This window comes from Telmatherina bonti (genome assembly GCF_933228915.1).
Source record: "Telmatherina bonti genome assembly, chromosome: 9".
Taxonomy (NCBI): Eukaryota; Metazoa; Chordata; class Actinopteri; order Atheriniformes; family Telmatherinidae; genus Telmatherina; species Telmatherina bonti.
In genome coordinates this window covers 21,129,860-21,153,970 of record NC_136627.1, presented here as the reverse complement: position 1 = coordinate 21,153,970, position 24,111 = coordinate 21,129,860, and the positions used below count along the sequence as shown (strand labels likewise).

Here is a 24,111-nt window from a genome sequence, read left to right as displayed (position 1 = left end):
GGGCTTCATGCATTTACTCATCACAGCTTTGACATGTTTGAAGAGCGAATACTGGCTGTTTGAAGAAGCAAATTATGAGAATAATCTGTAACTTTCTCCGAACACAGAAGCGACGTTTCTGCTGTGACTTTTTTGTGTCATCACATTTGCTGCAAGCTAATCTTTCTCAAGACAAGCATTTGCATGAGTGAAAGTAAAATAAACAAAATGTACTCAAATAAACAATAAGTACTCAACTCAAAAACTTAGGATATAAAAGAAAAACAAGTTATATCACAACATTATGAAGGCTTGGCACATACACAAGAAAAGTGGCAAAAGCAGAGGTTGCTGCCAGTTGTCAAGCTTTGTAGCCTCAGGGGAGCAGGCAGATGGGAGATCGGAGGCTTATGGATGGAGTGACCATGTGAGCTCAAGTCCTGGCACTGTGGGGCAGATAGATGCAGGATGAGAGCAGAAGTGGAAAGCAGAAAAATATGCTTTGATTCAACAGCAACAATCAGTTGTGCCATGGGCTTGGCCATTGTTTCATTTAAGATATGATGAATAAAACACAAAGTTCGCATTTTGCTTCACATTTAAAATGATAACACATCAAAGGGATGCAATGTTATTGATCTTATTATCTGTATTTTTTAGGGGTTTGTATTGGCAAGAATCTGGTGATATGGATCATAATAAAGATACAATATATTGCAATTAGGATACTATAAGCATGACAATATATGGCAATTTTTCTAACAGTAAACACTGAACGCTGTTGCATGCTTGACATCAACTTACTGAATGAGAACAGAGGATCTACATTTCACTGAAGTATAAATAAAAACACTGATCTTCATGTACAAGATGAATAAAAAAAAAAAAAATCTGCCTCGTTCGGAAAAATTTGGTTGTTTGATAAAATTGTTACAGTGCTTTTGATTATCCAGGTAATATTATCACACAAAATATTGCGATATTTTGACATATAAATATTGTCTTATACCCCTACCAATGAGTGGACATGGCTTTTGAATTAGATGCTTTAATGGCAAATTATGCATAATTTACCACAGGAAATCATTTTTCAAATAAAATTCCTGGATCCAGGCAGTGATCCAGATAATCCCAAAATCGAATCCCTTGTCCCTTACGCTATGTCTGAGATATCCTGAAATTTTGATCAAAATCTATCCATAACTTTTTGAGTTACGTTGGTAATAATAGTTGGTAATAGTCAGACAGACCAACGCTGCCAAGCATAAAAGCACCACCTTGGTGGAGGTAACTGACAAAAGTTTGTCACAAATTGTAGCTGAAAAAAAGAGGTTATTCTAGATGATAGCAAAGCTGTGCTGTTAAAGTTTGCATTGTGACAACATTTACATTCAGATCTTTTACTGGAAAATAGCACAAAATCTATATCATGGCAACATTTTCAAAGATTGTCCTCTCTTTGTTATTCAAACAGCACTTTTTTGACGCAGTAAAATGTTGCAAGGTTTTAAGAGGTTTCTCCATTCAGAAACCATAAGATGTTTAATGTGGTTTATTATAATATGTTTTATGAGGTTTATGTCCAAATTATGAAATGTCAATAAATCATGTCAAGCTTTTTTTTTTTTTAAACTAATTTATGTAGATTGACTTTAATTCAATTCAGCTATATACGGTCCAAAAAAATTTAGTCCGGTTCAAACAAATTCTTAGCATTAGTCCAGTTTATAACTGTGTCCATATGAGCCAACTCATAAAGAAATAACTAGCTAAGGAAAGTCTTCTCTGCAACCCTCCTTTCAGAGAATGCATGGAGCAGCAAGCAGCAGTGGAAAAGAAAAATAACTCCCTTACTGTTACAAGTTATAAATCTGACTGTAAATGACAGTGTACATGTCTTTTTGTTTGTATGGCTGTGTGTGTTTTTTGTAATGTAAAGAATGAATAGATTATCTGATGTGAAGGGTAGTGATAGATTCCATTACTGAAACCATATATTAACCTTTGACAGAACTGACCCTAGGGGCTCATGCCGTAAGATGTTGAATCATTTGAAGGAGCAGTGTAGAGGCAGTTGAACATGATATTCTTTATGGAAATTGTTGTGTATCTATTTATGTTTTCATTAACTCCTCCTTAATAACCAACTTTTGCATATGATGTCACTGATATAGACTTTGAGCTCACACACAATCAGATGTGCTATTTTGTCTCCAGGAAACAGACTGAAGTTATTTCTCCCACATAAAGAAAAAAAATGTACAGGGAGTTTTGTTTTCTTTATCATGGTTGGATTTCATTAAAAAAAAAATTGGATGAAGAATGTTTCTTTCCCTCATCTTTTTCTCATGCCATCTTCCAGTCCTCGGGTACCAGTATGGTAGTGGATATCGCAGTGATGGGAGAGGCCCATGGTTTGATATCAGACCTGCTGGCTGACCCTTCACTGCCCCCTAACACCTGGAGCTCTCTGAAGGCTGTCAGCAACCTCCTTAGCACCCAGATCAACCTTCAACCACTCCACCGACCTCGCATCCCCACGGACACACATACCTGCTCCGACTCAGAGGATGGGCCGGAAAAAGCAGAGCGATTGGCCATTCCAAAGGTAAATGGAAGCTTCTTTTTTTTTTAAAAAAGTGTTTATTTCTGTCTCTTTGGACAGCATTTTTTTAAGTGGGAAAGCAACAGCAAAGATACTTTTTGCTTTGTTGCTGCCTTGATTTTTTCACCTGGTTTAACGTTTTTCTTTATTCTAGAAAGGAATCAAGAAGCAGCATTTCATTTACTTATGTCTTTGAGTAACTAGCAACAATTTAAGTGACCTTTAGGACAAACTCATCACTACTGCCTCTCAAATGTGAGGACTGGAATCCTATAGTATCACATCTCTGCTAAAACCTGTAGCAACTCATTTTAGACAGTTTGATTCTAACTTTGTCACTGCAGAGGTGTCTTGTGAGGTTTGGTGGAATTTTAAAGTCAGCATTTTATCAGAGCAGAGCAGCATGCTGAAAGTACTGTGTTTTGATAGTGACCATGAGCTTCTTTCTTTTTTTTTTTTCTTTTTTTTTTTGTACTGTCCAGCATTTAAACAAGCAGAATGATTTTCTGGATGCTGTGTTCTGCTGGGCAAATTTACTTTGCCAAGGGAAGCATTATAGATATAATGCTCCCCTTGATATTCTGGATTCTCATTTTATTTTTTGTATTTATTTTACATAATTGTTTGTATTACAAAGTTTGTACTGCTGGACCGGACCAGAGAGGATAGAAGAGGGACAGAAAGGGAATCAAGAAGAGAAAACAGAAAAACACCTATATATATATATATATATATATATATATATATATATATATATATATATATATATACATACATATATATATTTATATATATATATATATATATATATATATATATATATATATATATATATATATATATATATATATATATATATATATATATATATATATATATATATATATATATATATATATATATATATATATATATATATATATATATATATATATATATATATATATATATATATATATGTATATATATATATATGTATATATATATATATATATATATATATATATATATGTATATATATATATATGTATATATATATATATATATATATATATATATATATATATATATATATATATATATATATATATATAAAGCCATCCGATAGTTGATGGCTTTATACTCCCACAGGGGGAGCATGACTATAATGTGTATAGGTGTATATATAAATATATATATGTATGTATATATATATATATATATATATGTATATATATATATATATATATATATATATATATATATATATATATATATATATATATATATATATATATACATATGTATGTATATATATATATATATATATATATATATATATATATATATATATATATATATATATATATATATATATATATATATATATATATATGTATATATATATATATATATATATATATATATATATATATATATATATATATATACATACACCTATACACATTGGAGTCATGCTCCCCCTGTGGGAGTATAAAGCCATCAACTATCGGATGGCTTTATACTCCCGATATAAACCGAGAACTCACAAGCTAAATCAGACACACTGAAAGAAAACTAGCTGCTGTTAGTAAATAACCCTGCAGACGACTCTGTGACTGTGTCACATGCAGACCATACAGAGTGGAACGTGTTCAGAGAAGAGTGATCACACCAATGTGACCCTGCCCGCACAAAGGCGAGAGGAAGGCCAGGAGAACCCTAAGACCTAGGCAGCCAGCAGCCATCCCCAAGCACAGACCCCAACCGTCCCGCTCCGGAGCCAGCTATGCATCCACCCAGGAGGTGGCAGACATGGGCCCTAGCTAGAGCCCCCCACGGTCAGGGGGAACAGGCCTCAGTGGGCAAAGCCTGGCCCTGCCGGGCACCGGCCACCCAGGGCAAACAAAGCGCGAGTCCCAGGGCCCTAAGAGCCCAAACGCAACCCCCCACCTTCGCAGGCAGAGAGTCCAGCCCAGGACAAACAGTCCGCCACCGAGCAGTCTGGGTGTCCACGCGAACTTCATGCATTCACTCAGACTCATCCTCATCTCTCCTTCCCAACATGCCCAGTGTGAGACGCCCTGGGGAGGCAGAGGGCAGACAGGCCCTGCCCAAGGCCCCCATGACCACTGCCCACCCCCCCCAGTGCCCCCCACGGAGGCAGCCAACCCTGCACCCCCCAGAGCCAGCAGCTACGTACATCACCCTCACCTCCTTGCTCACTGCATATGTAGTGTGGGCCTAATGACGCAAAAGCTTCCAGGGGACTTTTTAATGTTTTACAAGGCCAGTGCTTTGAAATGTATGCAGACACTCAAAGGCAGCACGGAAACTAAATAAAGCGTGTGATGCAATGCAGGATAGTCTACCTGGAAAGTGACTAGCTGTTATAAAGATGCCTGAGTGCACTCAAATGTTCAATGCATGTAGTGAATCTCAATGAAGTGCTGCCCAAATTCAGCCCATTGGGGATTTGTGAGTCTGCATGTTAAGTTGAAAAAGTTAAAGATCCTTCTTATTGGTACTGCCCTTTTGTAATGCTTTAAAATAAGAATGGAATCACAAGTTAAGTAAAGGTTGTCGGTGATGCTGTTTTCTAGGGAGGTTAATTAGTTCAGTTTTTACTTTGCTTACCTAATTTAGAAAGTTATTGGTTTTTTTGCCATTATTGAAGGTATCAGTATAATTTACAGACTTGAAATGGCCTTCTATTGCAAAGGTATGGGCTTCTGGTTGAGTCTAGCTTTCAACAAATTGTCAACAACACTGATTGAAGTTACACTCGGAAATTGAAGGCAAATTAAAACTGCAGTTTCTCCGCTTTAATATAACGCACATCCAAGTTTCTTTTCAGAGGCTCAGCACGTAATTAAACAAGATATTGGCCTGGACATTCATCAAATGTGCATTCTGTGCATTCTTGAGAATGCTTTGAAGTAATGACTGTATCATCTATGGAAGCCATAAACATCAAAGTATGATCATCATCCTTTGTCAGGCCTTTGTTGTGGCTTTTATCATTTTGGTTTGTTTTTTTTTTTGTTCTTGTTAAATTTTTTCCTACTCTTCAGGAGCCAAAAACTACATTTCAATGCGCCACATCACTTAATGTGTATTGGCATTAGTTAGCAGTTTCAGACACTATTACTGAACATGAATTTCAGTCATTTATTTATAAATGAGTGGCAATTTCTTTGTGAAAAAGCTGGGTTGAAGAGAAAATGAGGAGAAGCTGCAGCACCCACAAACAGTTATTCAGCTCAGGACCACCTTGAATAATTTATTTATTACTATCTTCCTTTCGTTAAAGTTAGTGTTTACTTGAGGCCTCTTAACTACTTTGGTGTGGAATGTTTATGTCTGGGTTTAGAATACACAGTTTTATCATTTTAATCCATCTAGTTGTAGAATGATGGTGAGATAAACTGTTTCACTATGCAAACGGTACAGAGGAAACGGATGCTAAAGGAGGTTTGCATCATGAATAATCATGACAAAAGAACTGCAAAAACCAGCATAATTGTTAAAAGTCTCCATGTCTTTAATACTGTTTTCAACAAATAAAAAGTTCATGTAGTTTCTTTGGAGGTAGATATTGCAGAAAATTGCATCTTTATCTTGATTAAGTCCATGTTTTATTTGGCAGCAGATTTTTGGCCTCTGATATGAAGCCATCATTTGATTAATTTTAGTCTATTACCCTTAAGGGCTCATACAGGTTTTGTCTCCTGTTCAAAATTGACTCCAGTAATTTGAATCCAAGGCTGCACGGTGGCGCAGTGGTTAGCACTGTGGCCTCACAGCAAGAAGGTCGCTGGTTTGATCCTTGGCTGGTTTGGTCAGTGGCCTTTCTGTGTGGAGTTCTCCCCGTGTATGCGTGGGTTCTCTCCGGGTACTCCGGCTTCCTCCCACCATCCAAAGACATGCATGATAGGTTGATTGGTCACTCTAAATTGCCCCTAGTGAGTGAGTGTGGTTGTTTGTCTCTCTGTGTGTGGCCCTGCGATGGACTGGCAAGCTGTCCAGGGTGTACCCTGCCTGTCGCCCAAAGCCGGCTGGGATAGGCTCCAGCTTCCCCGCGACCCTGAATTGGAATAAGCGGTTTGGAAAATGAATGAATGAATGAATTTGAATCCATGCATTCAGATGACACTGCACTGCTTCCACATGCTCAGAGTCTGAATATAATAATAGAGGCTTTAGATCATAAGCCATTCAAAACTTTCTCCATGTGTACATTCAGTTTTCCAAAGAAGGTAGGTTCAGAACTGCTCAAGCCGTGTCTTTCTCGTTTAAGTGTAAACGCTCAGGCTTTTCATTCATTCATTCATTCATTCATTTTCCTAACCGCCTAATCCAATTCAGAGTCGCAGGGAAGCTGGAGCCTATCCCAGCAGTCTTAGGGCAAAGGGCAGGGTACACCCTGGACAGCTCGCCAGTCCATCGCAGGGCGCTCAGGCTTTTCAAACTGCTAAATTCATTTTTAAAAAAAATGGAATAGCTCACACCACAGTTTTTAAATAGGCTAATTGTTTTTTTTTGCCAATTACATTTGCCAACTTCAAAAACTTGAATAGAGTAGACTTTGGACACTTTCAGATCACATGAAATCTGATCCTATGCTGCCCTCTATATTCCACACTGTGTATGTTTGTGGGCCACATTCAGAAACAGACAACAACAATACAAGCACATGGCTTTAAAGCTAAATGTACATTAGAAAGACTGACTAACGCCTCCATCAGCTTCATTTAAAAAAAACAAACAAAACAAAAAAAAAAAAACAGGAACAGACTTAAAATATCACTATGATACTGTTTGGTTTTCAATTAATTGTTACTTTCACTGAAGTCAGATCTGTTTTCCTTTCTTGTCTATGATTTTTTTTTTAGCAACCTGAAAACAAATACACAATTTTTAATTTACTAGTCTTCTTGAGCTTACAAATTTAGAACTATACTGATCTTAATGTAAAACAACATGAGAAACTGAGACATTAGTTTTGGTTATATCTTTTAAAGTACAGAGGTGGTTCACTTACCAACAGTTTTATGTCAAATCTATGAAGGTAACAAATAGGCTAAAAAAAGGGACAATATGGAAATGTCATGGGTTCCATGCATGCCTAATTTTAATTGTCCATGTCGATGGGGTAGTCAGATCCACAAAGCAACCACACCTGGGGTTGCCATAGTTCCACATATCATGCAGTTCCACTAAAGTCTTGCAAATGAGAAACAGCTCATTTACTCTGACATAAGAGGCTGCATGTTGATCAGTACAGGATGTGCACAATGGCTTTAACAAGACATAAATGCTGAACAAGCATCTTATTCTGTCAGATGTTTTTTCAATCTACTGTTAATCAAGGGCACATTAAACTCACACACCTGTTACTGCTCAGTTTGTCCACAAGGGGGCGTTTCTACAGTACACACACATATTTATTTATATATATATATATATATATATATGTACTGTAGAAACGCCCCCTTGTGTGTGTGTGTGTGTGTGTGTGTGCGTGTGCGTTTGTGTCTGTGTGTATGTGTGTAAACTTGTGTATTTTTTATACACAGCGTCTAAGAAGGAGTTTGCCCCCAGGATTGCTGAGGAGAATTTCATCAACCTGGACCACAACCACCTCAGCTACAGGTCTGCCTACCATAGAACCAGGTCCTGTCCGCAGAGACCGCTCAGCCAGCATCAAACACACTCCAGACAGGTAATGTCACTCACCCATCACCTTCAACACCAGGATCACTGTCATTACAGTATCTGACAGAATCTTACATTAAAGCAGTGATTCGTGGAATAACTCATTGATGATGACCATCTCAAAGAGCCGCTCCATGTCTGCCTCCTGTGCTGCCACTGTCACTTCTAACCACCTCTACAACAAAATAGAAAGAGCAGGTGTGTGTTTAAATATTCTCTACACTCACAGAGTTGTGCAATAAGCATGTTCCTGCTATTTTATATATTTGAAATGTTTTTCTTTTTCAGGTTTCCCTCCCTCCAACATATCACCTCTGGGCTCTCCATGCCCATCTCCTCCCGTCCAGGGAACTCCTGTCTCCAGCCCTACGATAAAGACATGTTTAGTGCAGCTTCCTGAGCCGGCTGGGCCCCCCACAGAGCGGATACCTGTTTCTGTAGCCCCTAAGAGCCATCACAGAGCCTTAACTCACAGCCAGAGCGCCCCAAGCTCCACCACCATTCACTGGCGGCCTCCATCACTCTGCGGCAGGTAACACACATGCAATCATGCTCTTCTTGTTACATTTTAATGAGCAATTCTAAATATAGACAATTAAAATTCAGAAATTATGTATGACTCTTTGTTTCATGTGGAAATGAGGACAATGAGTCCCTTTGTGTGCACTGAGAGTAAAGGAACAGTCTGTATTATCAGATTACATAGAATGAGCAGGATGGACCAGTATATTCTGAAAAAGTTAGTGCGTCTCTTTTTCTGTCTGTTAGTTGTGGGAGGCCGTATAACAATCAATTAAACCATGGGGTAGAATCTGGTGGAAAAGGGGACAGAATACCGCTGTCAGGTAAGCAGCAGTTTGCAAGACTTCCTGTGTTGGAAACCTCCCATGAGAAAACATCCTCAGTATTTGAGAAATGTTAGCCAACGTATTAGAAGTGTGAAGTAATTACAGTGACTGGACACTTCCAACATGTGTAATGTCCTTCCAGATGAGCGTGTAGTAGTTTCATCAGACTATGACAGCACCTATGACAGCACTTATGAGACCAACCACAGTGACAGCAGCGACTTTGCACAGAATGAGGAGGAGGGAGATGGAGGCAAGAAGCCACCTGAAGTGAGAGAAGGCTGCAGGGACTGTCCGGCAAAAGGCATAGTTCTTCACCCACTCCTGCCATCGCCAGAGGTAGGCAATCTGACATGCTTCAAATTTACAATGAAAAACTACACTGAACACTCAAAACCACAGTACTCAGATCATGTATTTGCTTTCTGGCGGAAACAATACTGTAAATAACTAAGTTTATATTTTATGACCACGCTTACAAGAACTTCTCTGTTTATTTCCTTCCTTACATTTGTCCCTTTAACTGGCAGGACCAGCCAGTCTCAGACACCGAGACACTGATAATGCCAGGATTGGAGCCTTTGATGAGTGAACTCAACAAGTGGAACTTTCCCATTTTTAGTCTTGTGGAGAAGACGAAAGGCAAGACAGGCTGCATCCTCAGCCAGGTAGATGCTTACTAGTGAGGAAACATGTCATTCTACACGACTCCATTATCACACATCAACACAACCACTATGAGGAACTCATATTTGGATAAATGTGCACATGTGTAGCATGAAATTAGAAGCTGTTTGAAGTGGTAAAATGATCTGTCTATGAAGGTAGGTGGTGAAATTAGCATATTTACAGTCATTTCTAATTAAATTCAACAAAAAGAAATAAACAAAAATTTTAGGTCAAAATAGAAAATTAAATAGATTCACAACATAATACAAACAATGGACTAAACAATAAATATACAGTTAAAGTATAAATACTTTTCTAGGTTATATATTTATTCAAATAAATATTTTTTTTAATACATGTTTTTATTTGTTAGTTATTAAATTTAAAAATAAAAGAAGGTTGTTTTAAACATTCTTGATATTTTTCACCCTTTTATTAATCTATTTATATTTAAACAATTTGATCTGTTGTTTGGTTCTAGCTGTTTTGCTTTTTCCTTTTCTTGTTCTCATTTTTCTCCATTTTCCATGGTCATTGCTCAATTCTTCAGCTTTTGCTTCAAACAGTCAGGTCTGAGCATGTGTTGTATAGAGCTAAAGCTAAGAGACAAATATTTAAAATTTTTACCACTGTGTTGCATCATTTTTTCCATTAAGAGCGTAAGAATATTTCACTGAGGAGACAAATCACTGTGGTTTTGAAGTCAAAATATTTTCTCAATCCCTCCAGAAATAAATTTTAGCTGCTTTAGATGTCTTTACTGATTAAACAATCTGTAGTATTTGGACTTTTTTTTCTAACTCTAGCAATATGCTGTTGTCAAACTTGATGAATGTGATTTGTTTTTCTAAAATGTGCAATGTCTGACCCTGAAACAGACATTGCCTGGATAGTTTTATTTTGAGTGTTTCCCCATAACTTGTATAAATCACTCAGGATTAGTGATGTTTTTGTATATGTGCAGTTTTTTGTGACATGTCCACTCATATTCACGTCATATGTCGAGTCATATTTCTTTTGCCTGATCAAAGCTGTGTCAAGTTTCAGAAAAGGTTAACTTCTGATTTATTAGATCACATGACAGTTTTTCATGTCACAGCATTTAACACATTTTTGCTTTCAACAAAATGTCTTATATATTAATATAATTAGATAGCAAGATGAATTTCTACATTTGAAAATTTTCCCATGGTCTGAAAGGTTGAAACCTCCCTTACGGATTCTAATTAGCCATTATGTTCTCATTTTCCAGGTTTCTTACAAGCTGTTTGAGGACACAGGTCTGTTTGAAACCTTCAAGATTCCTCTTAAAGAGTTCATGAACTACTTCCACGCTTTGGAGAATGGATACAGGGACATACCTTGTAAGTAGATGGTCCACATATTTTTAAGAGTGCATGATGCATTACTATAAGCTACCACAAGGTGGATGTATTTTTCTTTAAATGGAAAATGGAAGAGTCTCTCTCTCTCTCTCTCTCTCTTTCTCTCTCTCTCTCTCTCTTTCTCTTTCCCTTTTTCTATAATACAATCTTGTCCAGTTTACACTGTTTTTTTAGTAAAATTGTAAATTAATGTAATGTGTTGAGACCATAAAACAGTATGGAATAAAATTGTATATTAAAGGGAGTAATCTCTAAAAGTCAGGAAATTCTTAATGAAGCATTTGCTTTTGCTGTTAGAATGTTACCTTGAAATCTGATTACAATTTGTTTCAGGACAAAAATGCTGATTACAAAACCAACTTTATTTAACCAAATATGTCAACCAGAGGACATCTGAATGAATGGCTGTCAAGTAGTTTTATACAACCTGGCTTATTGAAAACAAAAACAAAAACAAAAAAAAAAACATAATAGCAAAAATAGTTCCTTAAAGTTATGGTCTGTATGGATCTAACTATCCTGCCTTAATGCTTTCATACATCATGGTCACTGCAGCAGACTCTTATGTAAAAGCTTGTTTTTGGTATTAGCACAAGTGAGGGTGGTATACTTTCACTTTAGTCATTTTACTTGACATTAATGAGTTAGAGTATGCACCCCCACCCCCTCACCAATTAACAGAAAAATGAGGGGAAAAAAAGTTTAATTATTTTACTTGTCATATTGTTGGTAGAAAAACATTATATATAAAATATACAGTCTTTGTTTTAACACAGTTAAACACATGTGATTTTCTCCATCTTTTAAGACCTTAATATTTTTAAATCCAGAAGTCAAATGCAGTTTACTCTTACACACTTTATGGTGACCCCCTACTTGGATTAGTAACATATACATTTATTTTAGTCCATCCCACCATCCCTTAAAGCTTGTTTTTACACCTTGAGGGTCTACTTTTAGATCTTTGGGAAATTTAAAAGACTTATCTGAAGCATGAAAACTCATGTCATAATTTGTTAACACTGAGCATGACCAAAAAATGCCTGCTTGCAGAAGCACAGTTTTTATGCAATTCACCATAGAAATAAAACCAAAGGACATCTTACTTCTTCCTTTTATGATCTATAGCTATTTATTTATATCTGATTTTTTTTCAGCTGCAGTCAAGTTTGCAGTAAATTTATTCCTAGTTCAAAATGCACTTAGCAAGCCTGTTAATACAATTTCTTAAATCTGTGCATTTGTTGTTAGTAAAATAAAAAAAATAAAAAAAATTACTCATATATAATCCTGTTCATTACATGAGTTATGACCAGTCTTGTGGTTATCACCTTCTCAAACAGCAAAACTAAATATGTTTTTTGTACTTTCATTTAATCTCTTTATTCATTTCTGTAGTTAGATTTCTCCATTAGTGTGTAACATTTTTCTCTTAAAGCTCAATTTTTGCCAGTAATATCATTACAGTTTTAAAAAAAATCAGCTGTCTGAAGTCTATCAAACACTTTTTAAAAAGCACTAGGAGCTCTATTTTTACTGCACTGATGTAATGTAATCATTTTTAAGAAGGGCCGAGAGTGTTTGCATCATGGTACCACGAGGTGATTTGGCTACTAAATTTAATTTTTGCACTCTTACTCTTCATATCTATGTTAGTTTGTGCTTTATTTTACTCTTCCCAGATCACAACCGGATCCATGCCACTGATGTGCTGCATGCCGTCTGGTACCTCACCACTCAGCCTGTGCCAGGCTTGCCAACGCTACTGACTGAGAACAGAACACACACTGGTGCGGGCTTTTTATTGATAGGGCAGTTTCCTATAATTGAACCTCAAAACCTTATCTTTTTGTTCTTTCAGTGTATATCTTATGTTTTAACCTTAAAATCAGATGCAGGGAGGTAAAAACAGCAGTTGAACTCCACACAAATATGCATGGTAGACAACCTAGCATTCATTCAGAGGTCGAAAGTGCATAACAGAAAACTTAGCATAACATGAGTTTTTTATGCTGCTGCAAGTCAAACGGTCTAAAATGTAGTAAACGATTCACCCAAAACTGGAATTTCAACTAAGGTCTTTCCTAAACATATATTCTCTTATGTATTTTATCTGTGTTTGATGTCAATTCCCTACATATTACATAAATATTATTATGGTTTCATTGCATCCCTGTTGTCAGTTGGATTGTGAGAGATGAGATACTTAAGGGTTGGTGAACTGATCAAATCTAGCCTGAATACACTTGTTTAATAACACTGTAAGTATTTCTTCTTTTCACAGACTCTGCAAATGGCATTACACCTAGAGCAACAAGCTTCCTGAAGTCTAAGATGAACTTTGTGGTTGAGGAGGGTTATGGTTCTCTAGCTGGTCTTATCCCTGGCCTGGAGCTCATGGCCCTGTATGTAGCTGCTGCTATGCACGATTATGACCACCCTGGAAGAACCAATGCCTTTTTGGTTGCCACCAGTGCACCACAGGTAAATAAATGTAGAAGCAAAAAAGTGACACAAGTCTCTGGTGGATGGTGAATCACCAGTGAGGTGTCACTGAAGGATAATAGTTTATTTTTGCACAGATTGAACTAAAATTTCTTGCATTCACAACAGACTATGTATGTTCCATTCAGGAAAGAGTTTTTCTTTTAGTTTAGTTTAGTTTAGTAGTAACTTTATTTCGAGCAGATTAACAAAACCAATACCAAGATGTACATACACATAACAAAAAAAAATATATATATATATACATATAAGCTCGAAAAGGAGTGGGAAGAAGAAAAACTTATTAAATCCCACCCCTAGATAACACAAATCAAAACCTTACAATACAAAAAAGCACCTTATTGATTGTAATGTGTTGTGGTTCAAGTTAGGTTATTACCTGCCATGCATTAGAAAAACAAGACTGCATGCTTTAGTTTTGTGCCAGTTAAATATTATGTAAGTTGTTTTAACATGAACTGTTACAACTTGAGAAATTTAGTGTCTGCTTTTGCAATATTCAGCAGAGTGGATTGCAAGTACGTTATTATTATTTTATCAATAAGAGCCTAAAAAAATCCTGATAAAATTATAATCAAGTGAAAACAGATTTCTTCAATCTTTCAATTATAACTTTGTGTGTATTGGAACACGATGAAACAATTCACTTTGTCCTGAACAAATTTTTAAAAGGAGGTAAACACATCCACAGATTAACAACAAAATAAGACATGTTGTACTGTTTTATCATTCACTTAACATAAATTAAGCCATTCTGACTGCTTTCATTAGAACTAAATGTTAAGTAGCCGCCATCTGCTGCTAATCAGACAATTAAATAACTGATCATCAGCAAATGTAACTGCATTCATAATCGCAGACAATGTGGCAGTTTAGTTATGAGGTTAACACATTGCTGAGGAGGAAAGACATCAGAAACTGTATCAGAGAAGCAACTGTTGCTGCGCAAACATAAAGGAAGGCTATGAGGCCATTTTCAAAGATTCAAAGAAAGTTGTCAGTCTTTCTAAAAGTGGACATCACAGCAAGTTTGCCCAAATGTCAGACCAGGCAGTGCTCTGAGAAATTACTAACACTAAATAGCTGCATCTCAGGGCACAGTCACACTGTTACTGTTGTGTTTTTTATAGTTTTGATCAGTATGAACACCAACCGCACTCTGATGTGGACCAAAGAAGCAGACTCTGGTCCACTTGAAACCCAGAGGTCTCGGGGTTCGCTTGCAAACAGACTATCCAGCAACCAAACGGAAAATGACAATGCCAACCACACATATTTTAGGCAGAACTCGATCATAAGATTTTTTTTTAACTTGCATAATATTTCACTGAACCATGAAACTATCCCTCTATCATCTGTTATTTTCCCACTTGGGGGCTTCATTCGTTTGATTAGGAGAAGCTGCATAAACAAGATATCGTCCATCATCCCTGCTTTGTGCCGTGTTCTGTGATCCTAAATCACAGAACCAGCAGCAGAAAAAAATCTCACTGGTAGCGTTGGGCGCATAATGGTGAGAACTTTCCCTGTGCAAGCTTTGGAAATACTCCTAGAGGGCTTCACAATAAACCTCCACCTCCAGAATATAAACATTAATAAATCTAGGACTTTAGTATTTATGTGTCAAAATAATGTGGTAAAATAAACCGTTTCCAAATGCTAACCAGCAGCCAACAGCAAAATAAGGCCAGCTGCTAGTTTTGTTATCTGAAACCGCCCTCTAAATTATACCATGACACACTGAATAAGGCAGAGGAAGCTCCTATGGGTTACGCACTGAATACTAATGCATGCAAATTTCTCTTTTCCCTTCTCCAATATAGGCTCTTCTGTACAACGACAGATCAGTTTTGGAAAATCATCATGCAGCTGCAGCTTGGAACCTCTTCATGTCTCGACCTGAGTACAACTTCCTTGTTAACCTTGAACATGTGGAGTTTAAACGCTTTCGCTTCCTTGTCATTGAAGCTATCCTGGCAACAGACCTCAAAAAGCACTTTGACTTCCTTGCAGAGTTTAATGCAAAGGTAAAGATTAGATTTATCACTATTGCATCACTGGTCATCTTTTCTCTACTCTTGTGACTTCTGCCAAGGCGAAGGTCATGCAGTTGTTGGTTTGTTTGTGGGTTTGCAACATAACCCAAACATTTATGACATATTTTGATGAAAATTTCTGAAAATATTACAAATTAAATACAGAAAAATAGATTTTGGGGATGACCATCTAAATTCCAGGATTTTTTTTTTTTTACAAAAGACTATTACTATGGAGAGATAGGGATCATACATATTAACTCTCTGGATTTTGCTCAGAGAAAAGAACATGGAAATAGCTAAGAGACTTCTACCTGGACTTAGGAGACTTCTTTCTAGAAACTACAATGTAAAAATGATTTTTCAACCTGAGTGGGGTAGTTAGATGGGCAGGACAAGTATCTACCTAGCTTTGACTTCCATTTTTGTTTCAGCAGAATAGCTACTGTTTGGCACATAAATAAAACTGGAACAGTGGAAATAAAAAAAAAAAAAACAGAAAAAAACAAAAAAAAAAACAAGATCACATATCTGGACAATTTGACCTGGACAATTGCTTACAAGTGACTGAAAAAAATTAAGCTCAGGCCAGGTAGATTATGTTTGAACAGTGGAACTATTCATCACTACAGACATAAATATATTTTTCTCTCATTCGTATAATGTAGCATTCACTGAATATGTCCTGTTGCAAGCCGACTTGTACATGATTACAAAATAGTATCCTATATACTGTCCTAAGTGGTAGACATATTTGAGATATTTTGTTCTTATTATCCCTCAGGTGGGGGATGAGGGAGTGTCTGTTATTGACTGGACCAATGAGAATGATCGATTGCTGGTGTGCCAGATGTGCATCAAGCTGGCTGATGTCAATGGACCACTGAAGTCTAAAGAGTTGCACCTGCAATGGACTGAAGGGATTGTCAATGAGTTCTATGAACAAGTAAGTTTGTCAGCTTGTTCAAATTCTACTATGACCAGGTTGGTGGTCCCTTAGCTTAATAAAATTACAGTATGTCCATTTCAAAGTCAGTGTTGTTGTTTGTTGTTGTTTTCACTTGACTGAATGGTAAGTCATAATTCATCTTAGCTTGGAAAGACTTAGTGGGCTGTCCTTTTTATACCCAATCTTGACACCCTTTCCTGTCACCAATTAATCGGCTAATTGCTGAATTATTAGGAAAAAATTTTATATTGATAATTATAGAGTTGATCTTAACAAAAACAAAAAACGATCAAGCAAAAAAAAAAAAAACATGTCATAGATAGCTGCATTTATAGCTGGTTGTTCATAAATTATTGTCAGCTTCTACACATTTTCCATATCTAATCTAAAACATTAGTCTGTGGAGAGAGCATGAAAGCCACAGGCTGTGACTTTGAAAGTATGCAAAAGACTATAACTTATGGCCTGACTGGAATTTCGCCAACCCCCAGAATGTCATTATGACTTGACATTGTAATATCTGTAAAGTCTAAAATGAACCATTTAAATTACTCAATGATTTCTTTGTATAATTCCTTTTTCTGCAGCATGTACCCCTGCATTAAGTAGTTTTGTGCCTTTGACTCTCTACTTGTGTGCAAGTGCATGTTCCCCTTTATCTGAATTTTGAATACTCAGAACACTTAGTAGTTCATGAATTTGTCAGAGATCATTGTAGACAAATGTCTTGTAACACATCCTGCTCTGAAATCCTGAGACCATAAAAATAAGATGTGATTAGACGCAGTGGTAGAATTATTTAAATATGATAATAGTAGCTATATGATAAACCCAATTTTGAACTTCTGAGCTTGAGCACACACCCAACAGATAGTATTGTTTATTTGTTTACAAACAACTTTATAGATTTAAATCTTTGCTGCCATATGGTTCTTTTTCAATTAGCAAACTTTATGTTAGCATATGGGATGTCTGTTTTAGTCAGTGTTAATGGAGCTGACTTGCATAGCAAGGATATCAAAACAGTATTCAGCAGCGCTCTATACTGAGGGGTGGGGAGAGGGGTGCTAAGAGACTGAGTGCGTGCGTGTGGTTTCTTTTTTCAGAGTGGAGACAGATGACCTAAATGTGCCATCCTTGACAGCATTCATTCACAGTCACTGCAGAGGATTTCAAACAACAGAGTCCATTGCAGTGTTAACACGCCTTTATCTATATTCTGTTATGTGCTAACATCCATCTTTAACATCCTACATCCTGGAATGAATTATCAGGTCATTAGCAGATTTTCTTTTCTCTCCAATCAGGCTATGACTCAGTTTACATATATGTACACACCCCTCTCTCAGTAACACTGATGCTTCACTTTGACACCATCCTAGTTGTTTGTTGCCATAGCAATTGGAGCTCTTGCCCTTCGTCCTCTTTTTGAGCAGCGTTAAAAGCCTCAACATCAGAAGACCAACATAAAAGCACAATCCTGCACTGTCATAATATTTAAAAGGACGACAAAAACATTTTGGATGTGGGCTGTGCAACACCGACCACAACATAAACTGGCGCGTTTTTAAAGTTTCCACAGATACAGTCTCAGTGTGTTTAAAAAAACCATAATCAAAATCAATCAAAAAAAAAAAAAACAGGAATTCAGTCAGTAGATTACATTCCAGACATCTGACATGTGCATCCATTTGTCGTTGTGGGTGGAAAATGGGTAATGCAAGACTAACAACTATCCAAGGGACAAGAAGGGAACAGTATGGCTCCTCTTTGGCTAAAATTTTTATCTGCCCTACTTTTACACTGGATGGCAGTCATACAAAATGCTCCTGCAAGGAATAGGATTAAAATTTATCTGATAAGTGGAGAATATCTGCAATAAACATCTAATGAGAATATCTCATTGTGATTTTGTGGGCACAAATATTCAGATTTCACTCAACATAACTGGGGCAAATCTCCTTAAATAGTATGATTTGATTAACATATACCTACAGATCAACCATAGTCTGCTCTGATGATGTTCTGTTTGCAGTCTTGCTGACCTAGTTCCACGAGACGTGCCCAGAGGCTGTATATCTGGGACTGTCAGTGCTTGACAGCTTGAGTTTTTAAAATCTGAGTGATGAAGTTTACCCATAATTCCCTCAAAACATTTCAATTAAATTTATTTCACATTTAATTAAAAAAAAAAACTGTCATCCATATAATGTGATATTTTCTTGTTTTTTGTCATGTATCAATTGTTTTTTTTACACATAGAATGAATCAAATCTTACCCAATACATGTATGTTTATATACATACATGCATGTTCAGATAAAATTGTGGCTGTTGAGAGTAACTTGATTCCCCATCATCCCATCCTCTATTGTACCATTGACACTGTAATGATGTGTGGGATGGATAACAAAATCAGACTTAGTGCCATAATGTTCATTTAATCAACTATTTTTTTTTTTTTTTTGGTAAAAAGTTGTTTGTAAATTCCATAATTGAACAATATGAATGTGTAACTTTTCAACATATCCATATTTTACCTTTTCTGTTTCTCTTGCATGTAAACTCTTGTTTCTTTTTATCCTTCTAGGGTGATGAAGAAGCAAACCTGGGCCTTCCCATCAGTCCTTTCATGGATCGGTCTTCCCCACAGCTCGCCAAACTGCAGGAGTCTTTCATTACTCACATTGTGGGCCCGCTATGCTCCTCCTATGACTCTGCTGCTCTCATGCCAGGACTTTGGGTTGACCCTTATGAAAGCAAGATGGAATCAGAAGTGGGGAAGGAAGGACAAGACACTGAAGAGGAGGACACAGCAGATGAAGAAGCATCATCAGGCTCTGATGGGTCCCGTATGTCACCCTCTTTAAAATGAATGTTATAGGACACATCTCACTTTGTGTGTAGCCTTTAATTATAAAATCTACATCTGTAATCTTATTTAGATGTATGACAACTGAGATAATTATCCTTGGTTTGGTGTTATTCGGGAAGATCTTAGTTCCAGGAAAAAAGATTTCATATCTGCAGATGTGTAAATATTTCATGTAACAGAATGTGAATATTATTTTAAATGGGAAATATCTTTACTTTCTGTAATACCAGGTCTTAAAGAAACACAATGAGCCCCTGTAGCTACATTGGCAAGAGATTTGCCACAAATCAATAGTTAAACTTCACTGTTTAAAAAATGTATCATACTTTGATATTATGACAGTGCTTGGACTTTTTTCTGTTTTAGTTCAATTAAAAACCTAAGGTTGTGTGGTAGTCATTAACATAAACAGTTTTAGTGAATTTGACTTCCAGAAAAGAAACTGTTTATTCTATGTCAGGTTCTTTCCTGTAGGTTTGTGTAATTTTTTCCCTTTTGTCCCACAGAACGGCAAGAAAGCAAAAAGCTGCGCAGGAAGAAAGTCTTTTGCCAGATCATGCAGCATCTTTTGGAGAACCACGAGATGTGGAAACGACTGATTGCTGCAGAGTCCCCAGAGGAAGCCCAGGAAGAGAAGCCGAACTGCATCAGCAGTCCAACTGATCCAATCACAGCAATTCGAGAAGAGGAGGAAGAGCAAGCAAGCAAAGAGGAGGAGTCAGCTGATGACCTGGATGAAAGGGAAGAGGTGCCAGCTATAGAGGAGGAAGAAATCTTCCCCCAGTCAGAGACTTCAGGGGTAAAACAGCACGAACTAGAGTGAGATTTTAAACTTTGAAAGTCCAGGAATATGAACGCTGTTTAAAAATGTTTGTTTCTTTCCTAACTAAACTCTTGATATGGTAGCCAGCACATCACTTTGACACAACACTGTAGAAGATGTTTTGGGTAAAACGTGCCTAACAAAAACAGGGTTGAGGACTGAGATGATGCTTAGCCTTTGCATCTGACATGGGAAAGACATGGGATGCACAAACAAAGATGTGATTACTGAGTAGAAGAAAAAAAAAGATGATAAATACAGAAGAGGGGTTTTATTTGTTTTAACTTTGATTTTTGTTTTAATCTGGATCTGGCGCCCTGCCCTCACCCAAACTGCCCATCCTGCATTGTGGGCCAACCATGCTGATCCACAAATTTTCTCCAACACTGAGTAACATTTTGTCACAGCACCCCAGTCACTCTGCTGCTCCCATGCTAGCAACACTCTGTGGAACCACCCAACTGGCCAGGGATCTGTACTAAGCCCTTTCTTGAGGACAATGGGATAAAAGCCAGGGAAAGGGCTGTGTCCACGCAGGCTCAGCCATGTAGATTATTAGAAGACTGAAGGAAGAGCCAGTAGTAGTACATTGTGTAAATAAATATACACCACAATAGTTCCACACACAAATACACGCACATAGTGCTTCAACAGAAACACATTCCATGCTCTAAGCAGAAAGGAAGTGTTACAAAGAGCCCCATTGTTCACAAACCTTTATTCTAGTTCAAGGAAAAACATACAAAATAATGTTTTGTCCATGCCAAACAATAACAGTAGTGATTTTCTCCCTGTGTTTTGTTACTCTGCACAGTACACCTACGTGTTTCAAGACTGGATGACTCAGGAAGGCAGAAACCTGTAATGAAACAGGAACACAAACGGCACCCAGTGTCCTTGTCCTTTTACATGCTTCTCTGTCTTTGCTTTCAGAGGTCTCCAATTACTAATCAATTGTTATTTATCTACGTCAGAGTAATACTAAAGAAAAATACCTACTAGTGTTAATTATAATATATATAATTCAAATGACACAAAACTAAGTAATAAAACAATTCATTTTTGTTTTTTACCTTCCTGACCTTGATACATTTTTTTTGCAGTAAATGTAATAACTATTGACACAAATATGTTTTGCTGTGTAATCTGCCAGCTGGTATTTACATCACAGGTTTTAGAAAGTCAATTTAGCCACAATTGTGAGTCAGCCAGAACTGAATTGTAGCTCAAAAACACCCAAAAAGATAAACATAAATAAGACATCTTAACCCACTGACATCCAGTAGATGCCTGCAAGTAATAATGTAGGCGTACTAAGCTACATAAAAGTTATTATTAACACAAAAGGTAAAGAAAATATTGTGAAAATAATGAACTTAACCATTTTTGAATACAAACTTAAGGACTGAAGGAGTACTGCGTGTTTGCATGTGTTTGATATTGTTGATTTAAAGAACTTTTTTATGAGTCAGCTGACTAGAGTAAATAGAAAAAGAAGAATAAATGATTTAAGCATTTGACATAATACAGAAAAGGAAGAATGAGAGACAGCTTTGTCAAAAGCTGTCACTGGTGCTGCCACTGGTGTGTATTTTTGTCAGAGTCCAGTAAAGTAGATTTAAGTTCCAAGAAATAACATCCGATCTCGGGCCACAACTTGTAGTCCTTTCGTATGACATAACATTTAGCTTAGCAGGTGGTGTTTGTGCTCTCCTTTAATGTCCTCAGAGATTCAGAATGGTGGTAATGGAGGACAGTGTGAACACAGTGAACAGGCTAATTAATAAAGGCTTTGTAATGAAAGAAGGCTGATGAGAGGGAAGACTTTTTGCATTACATGTAGCTGCTTATGGAGGGTCTCCTGGGTAATTGGGAGTCTCAGATCTTCCTCATAGTTTAGCAGATTCTTCCAGATGTAACTCTTAGAAGATGAGCCAGATTGGTTGGAATCAAAGTCATGTGAAGATCTGTTTCCCAGGTTGGACAACGTATTACAGAGACATGCATTACAGTGTATTCGATCTGATGCCTGAAAAGCAACAGGGACCCTCAGTGATTCAAATCTAGATATTTAAGTATACTTAGTGTCTTCACTTATTAATCTGTTACAGGTAGATTTTATGAAATATGTTAACTGAAGTACTCTCTTAGCACTTTGTGTAGAAGCTGCCTAAGACTTGAAGCTGGGTCGACAGGTGAATGAAGATTTACATAAGCAAAGCAGAGTAGGGGCCAGTTATATAAGCAGTGGTATTAGATGTCTATAGTAATTAAACAGAATTGATGTGTGATTCTGTTTCAGCAAGCAGGGAACTTTTCAAGTATAAGGTTGCAAGTCCTTTAAAAATTAGCTGACATGCAAGATGATGAAATGAACACAATCATTGTGTTCATTTCATTCCATACACCTGTCCATGAAAGCAGCAAAGGACAGGTGTGTTACTAGGTGACAGTTAATCACTTAAATAATGACATAATATGAGGACACGCACAGCATATTTGGATATGTTCCTGTGTACTTTACAGGAAAATATCCAATTATGCTGGATGAAAGCAGGCTCGTCAATCTATTAAACAAGCTTGTTTGCTTATTTTTATTGGCTGAACTTGATCTACTGTGACCCAATTTATTTTCTCAATTAGAGTTTGCTAATACTGTTGTAATACTGTATAATTCCTCATATGTATCAATTGCACTGTTATCAAAATGCCCATTGTGCTGAGGATGGCTAAACCTTGCAGCAGACTAATACCTTTGAGTGCTTATTGTCTTTACTGACAGAAGGATGCAGTTTTTGAACTTGTTTGTGATACTATGTTAGCCTGCTAACCAAAGCCTCTGCTTATTCTCCATGTTTCATTCAAATTTTTAAGCACATTTTTTTTTATAATAGTTCTTGCAGACGCTCAAAGAAGAGACTATTGAAAAACCTAACAGGGTATTCTTTTGCTAACTAAGTAGCAGGAATATGAATCGGACAGGAAGTGTATGATAAACATGGTCAGTCATTAAAACAGTTTTTTGGCAACAAAAACAAAGCAAACAAACCAAAGTAAAATGTGAACCTCTGTTAGAACTCTGTTTGGACACGTTTGAATTTTAAGGCCATTTAACCTGACCCTACTGTCTTCCTGTGACCTTTCCTACCACCTACTACTAAAGACAAAAGTCCCCCGATGGCAGGTAAAAATGCTCCAATACATAACTGATTTTTATAGTTGTTTGCCCATTTGGGCTTTTTCAAACTTCAGCAGCAAGGAAGCTTTTGAATTTAAGGAAGAAAACATAGAAAGACACATTTATTTATTTATTTTTTAAAATAAACAATATAAAGTTGAACTCCACACACTAAATATCCTCTGCACTATTAAGTATACCAATTTCATATTTGCTACTAATACAGTTAAAATGGAGTTTTCATGCCTCACACTTGTACTATCTCATTCTACCCGTCAGTGTCTCGGTGAATTTCCACACTCCCTCTACATCTTTTACTTGAATTTTACATGATCTAAGAGTTCAGAGCTCTCACAAGATTAAGTAAGTGAAAACACTCTTCTGTCCCTTTTTTTCTCAAGGTAACCTCTAACTGTGTACACTGTAGTGCAGCAATCAAAGAGACGTCAAGTAATCAAAGCTGTGATTAATTATGGGGTTGCTGTTTTCATTGCAAATAATCTTAAACATTAATGTACCATAGGCCAAAGATATACTTGTATTTAATTATGTGCTTGTCAGCA

At 36.8% G+C, this 24,111-nt stretch overlaps 1 protein-coding gene across 1 annotated transcript in view; it reads left to right on the top strand.

Annotated features, from left to right (window-relative positions):
- LOC306760153 (cGMP-inhibited 3',5'-cyclic phosphodiesterase 3A-like) overlaps window positions 1-20,370 on the top strand; it is a gene marked incomplete at both ends in the record, with an annotated part of 53,663 nt that extends 33,293 nt beyond the window's left edge. The window contains 14 exons of the mRNA XM_079245945.1: window positions 2,342-2,587; window positions 8,143-8,288; window positions 8,364-8,479; window positions 8,570-8,813; window positions 9,050-9,126; window positions 9,272-9,468; window positions 9,660-9,797; window positions 11,051-11,162; window positions 12,866-12,973; window positions 13,468-13,667; window positions 15,512-15,715; window positions 16,509-16,670; window positions 19,263-19,524; window positions 20,054-20,370. Coding sequence (XP_079102071.1) covers window positions 2,342-2,587; window positions 8,143-8,288; window positions 8,364-8,479; window positions 8,570-8,813; window positions 9,050-9,126; window positions 9,272-9,468; window positions 9,660-9,797; window positions 11,051-11,162; window positions 12,866-12,973; window positions 13,468-13,667; window positions 15,512-15,715; window positions 16,509-16,670; window positions 19,263-19,524; window positions 20,054-20,370 — 2,529 coding nt within the window. The remainder of the gene's footprint in view (window positions 1-2,341; window positions 2,588-8,142; window positions 8,289-8,363; window positions 8,480-8,569; window positions 8,814-9,049; window positions 9,127-9,271; window positions 9,469-9,659; window positions 9,798-11,050; window positions 11,163-12,865; window positions 12,974-13,467; window positions 13,668-15,511; window positions 15,716-16,508; window positions 16,671-19,262; window positions 19,525-20,053) is intronic.
- Between the last annotated feature and the right edge of the window lie 3,741 nt (window positions 20,371-24,111).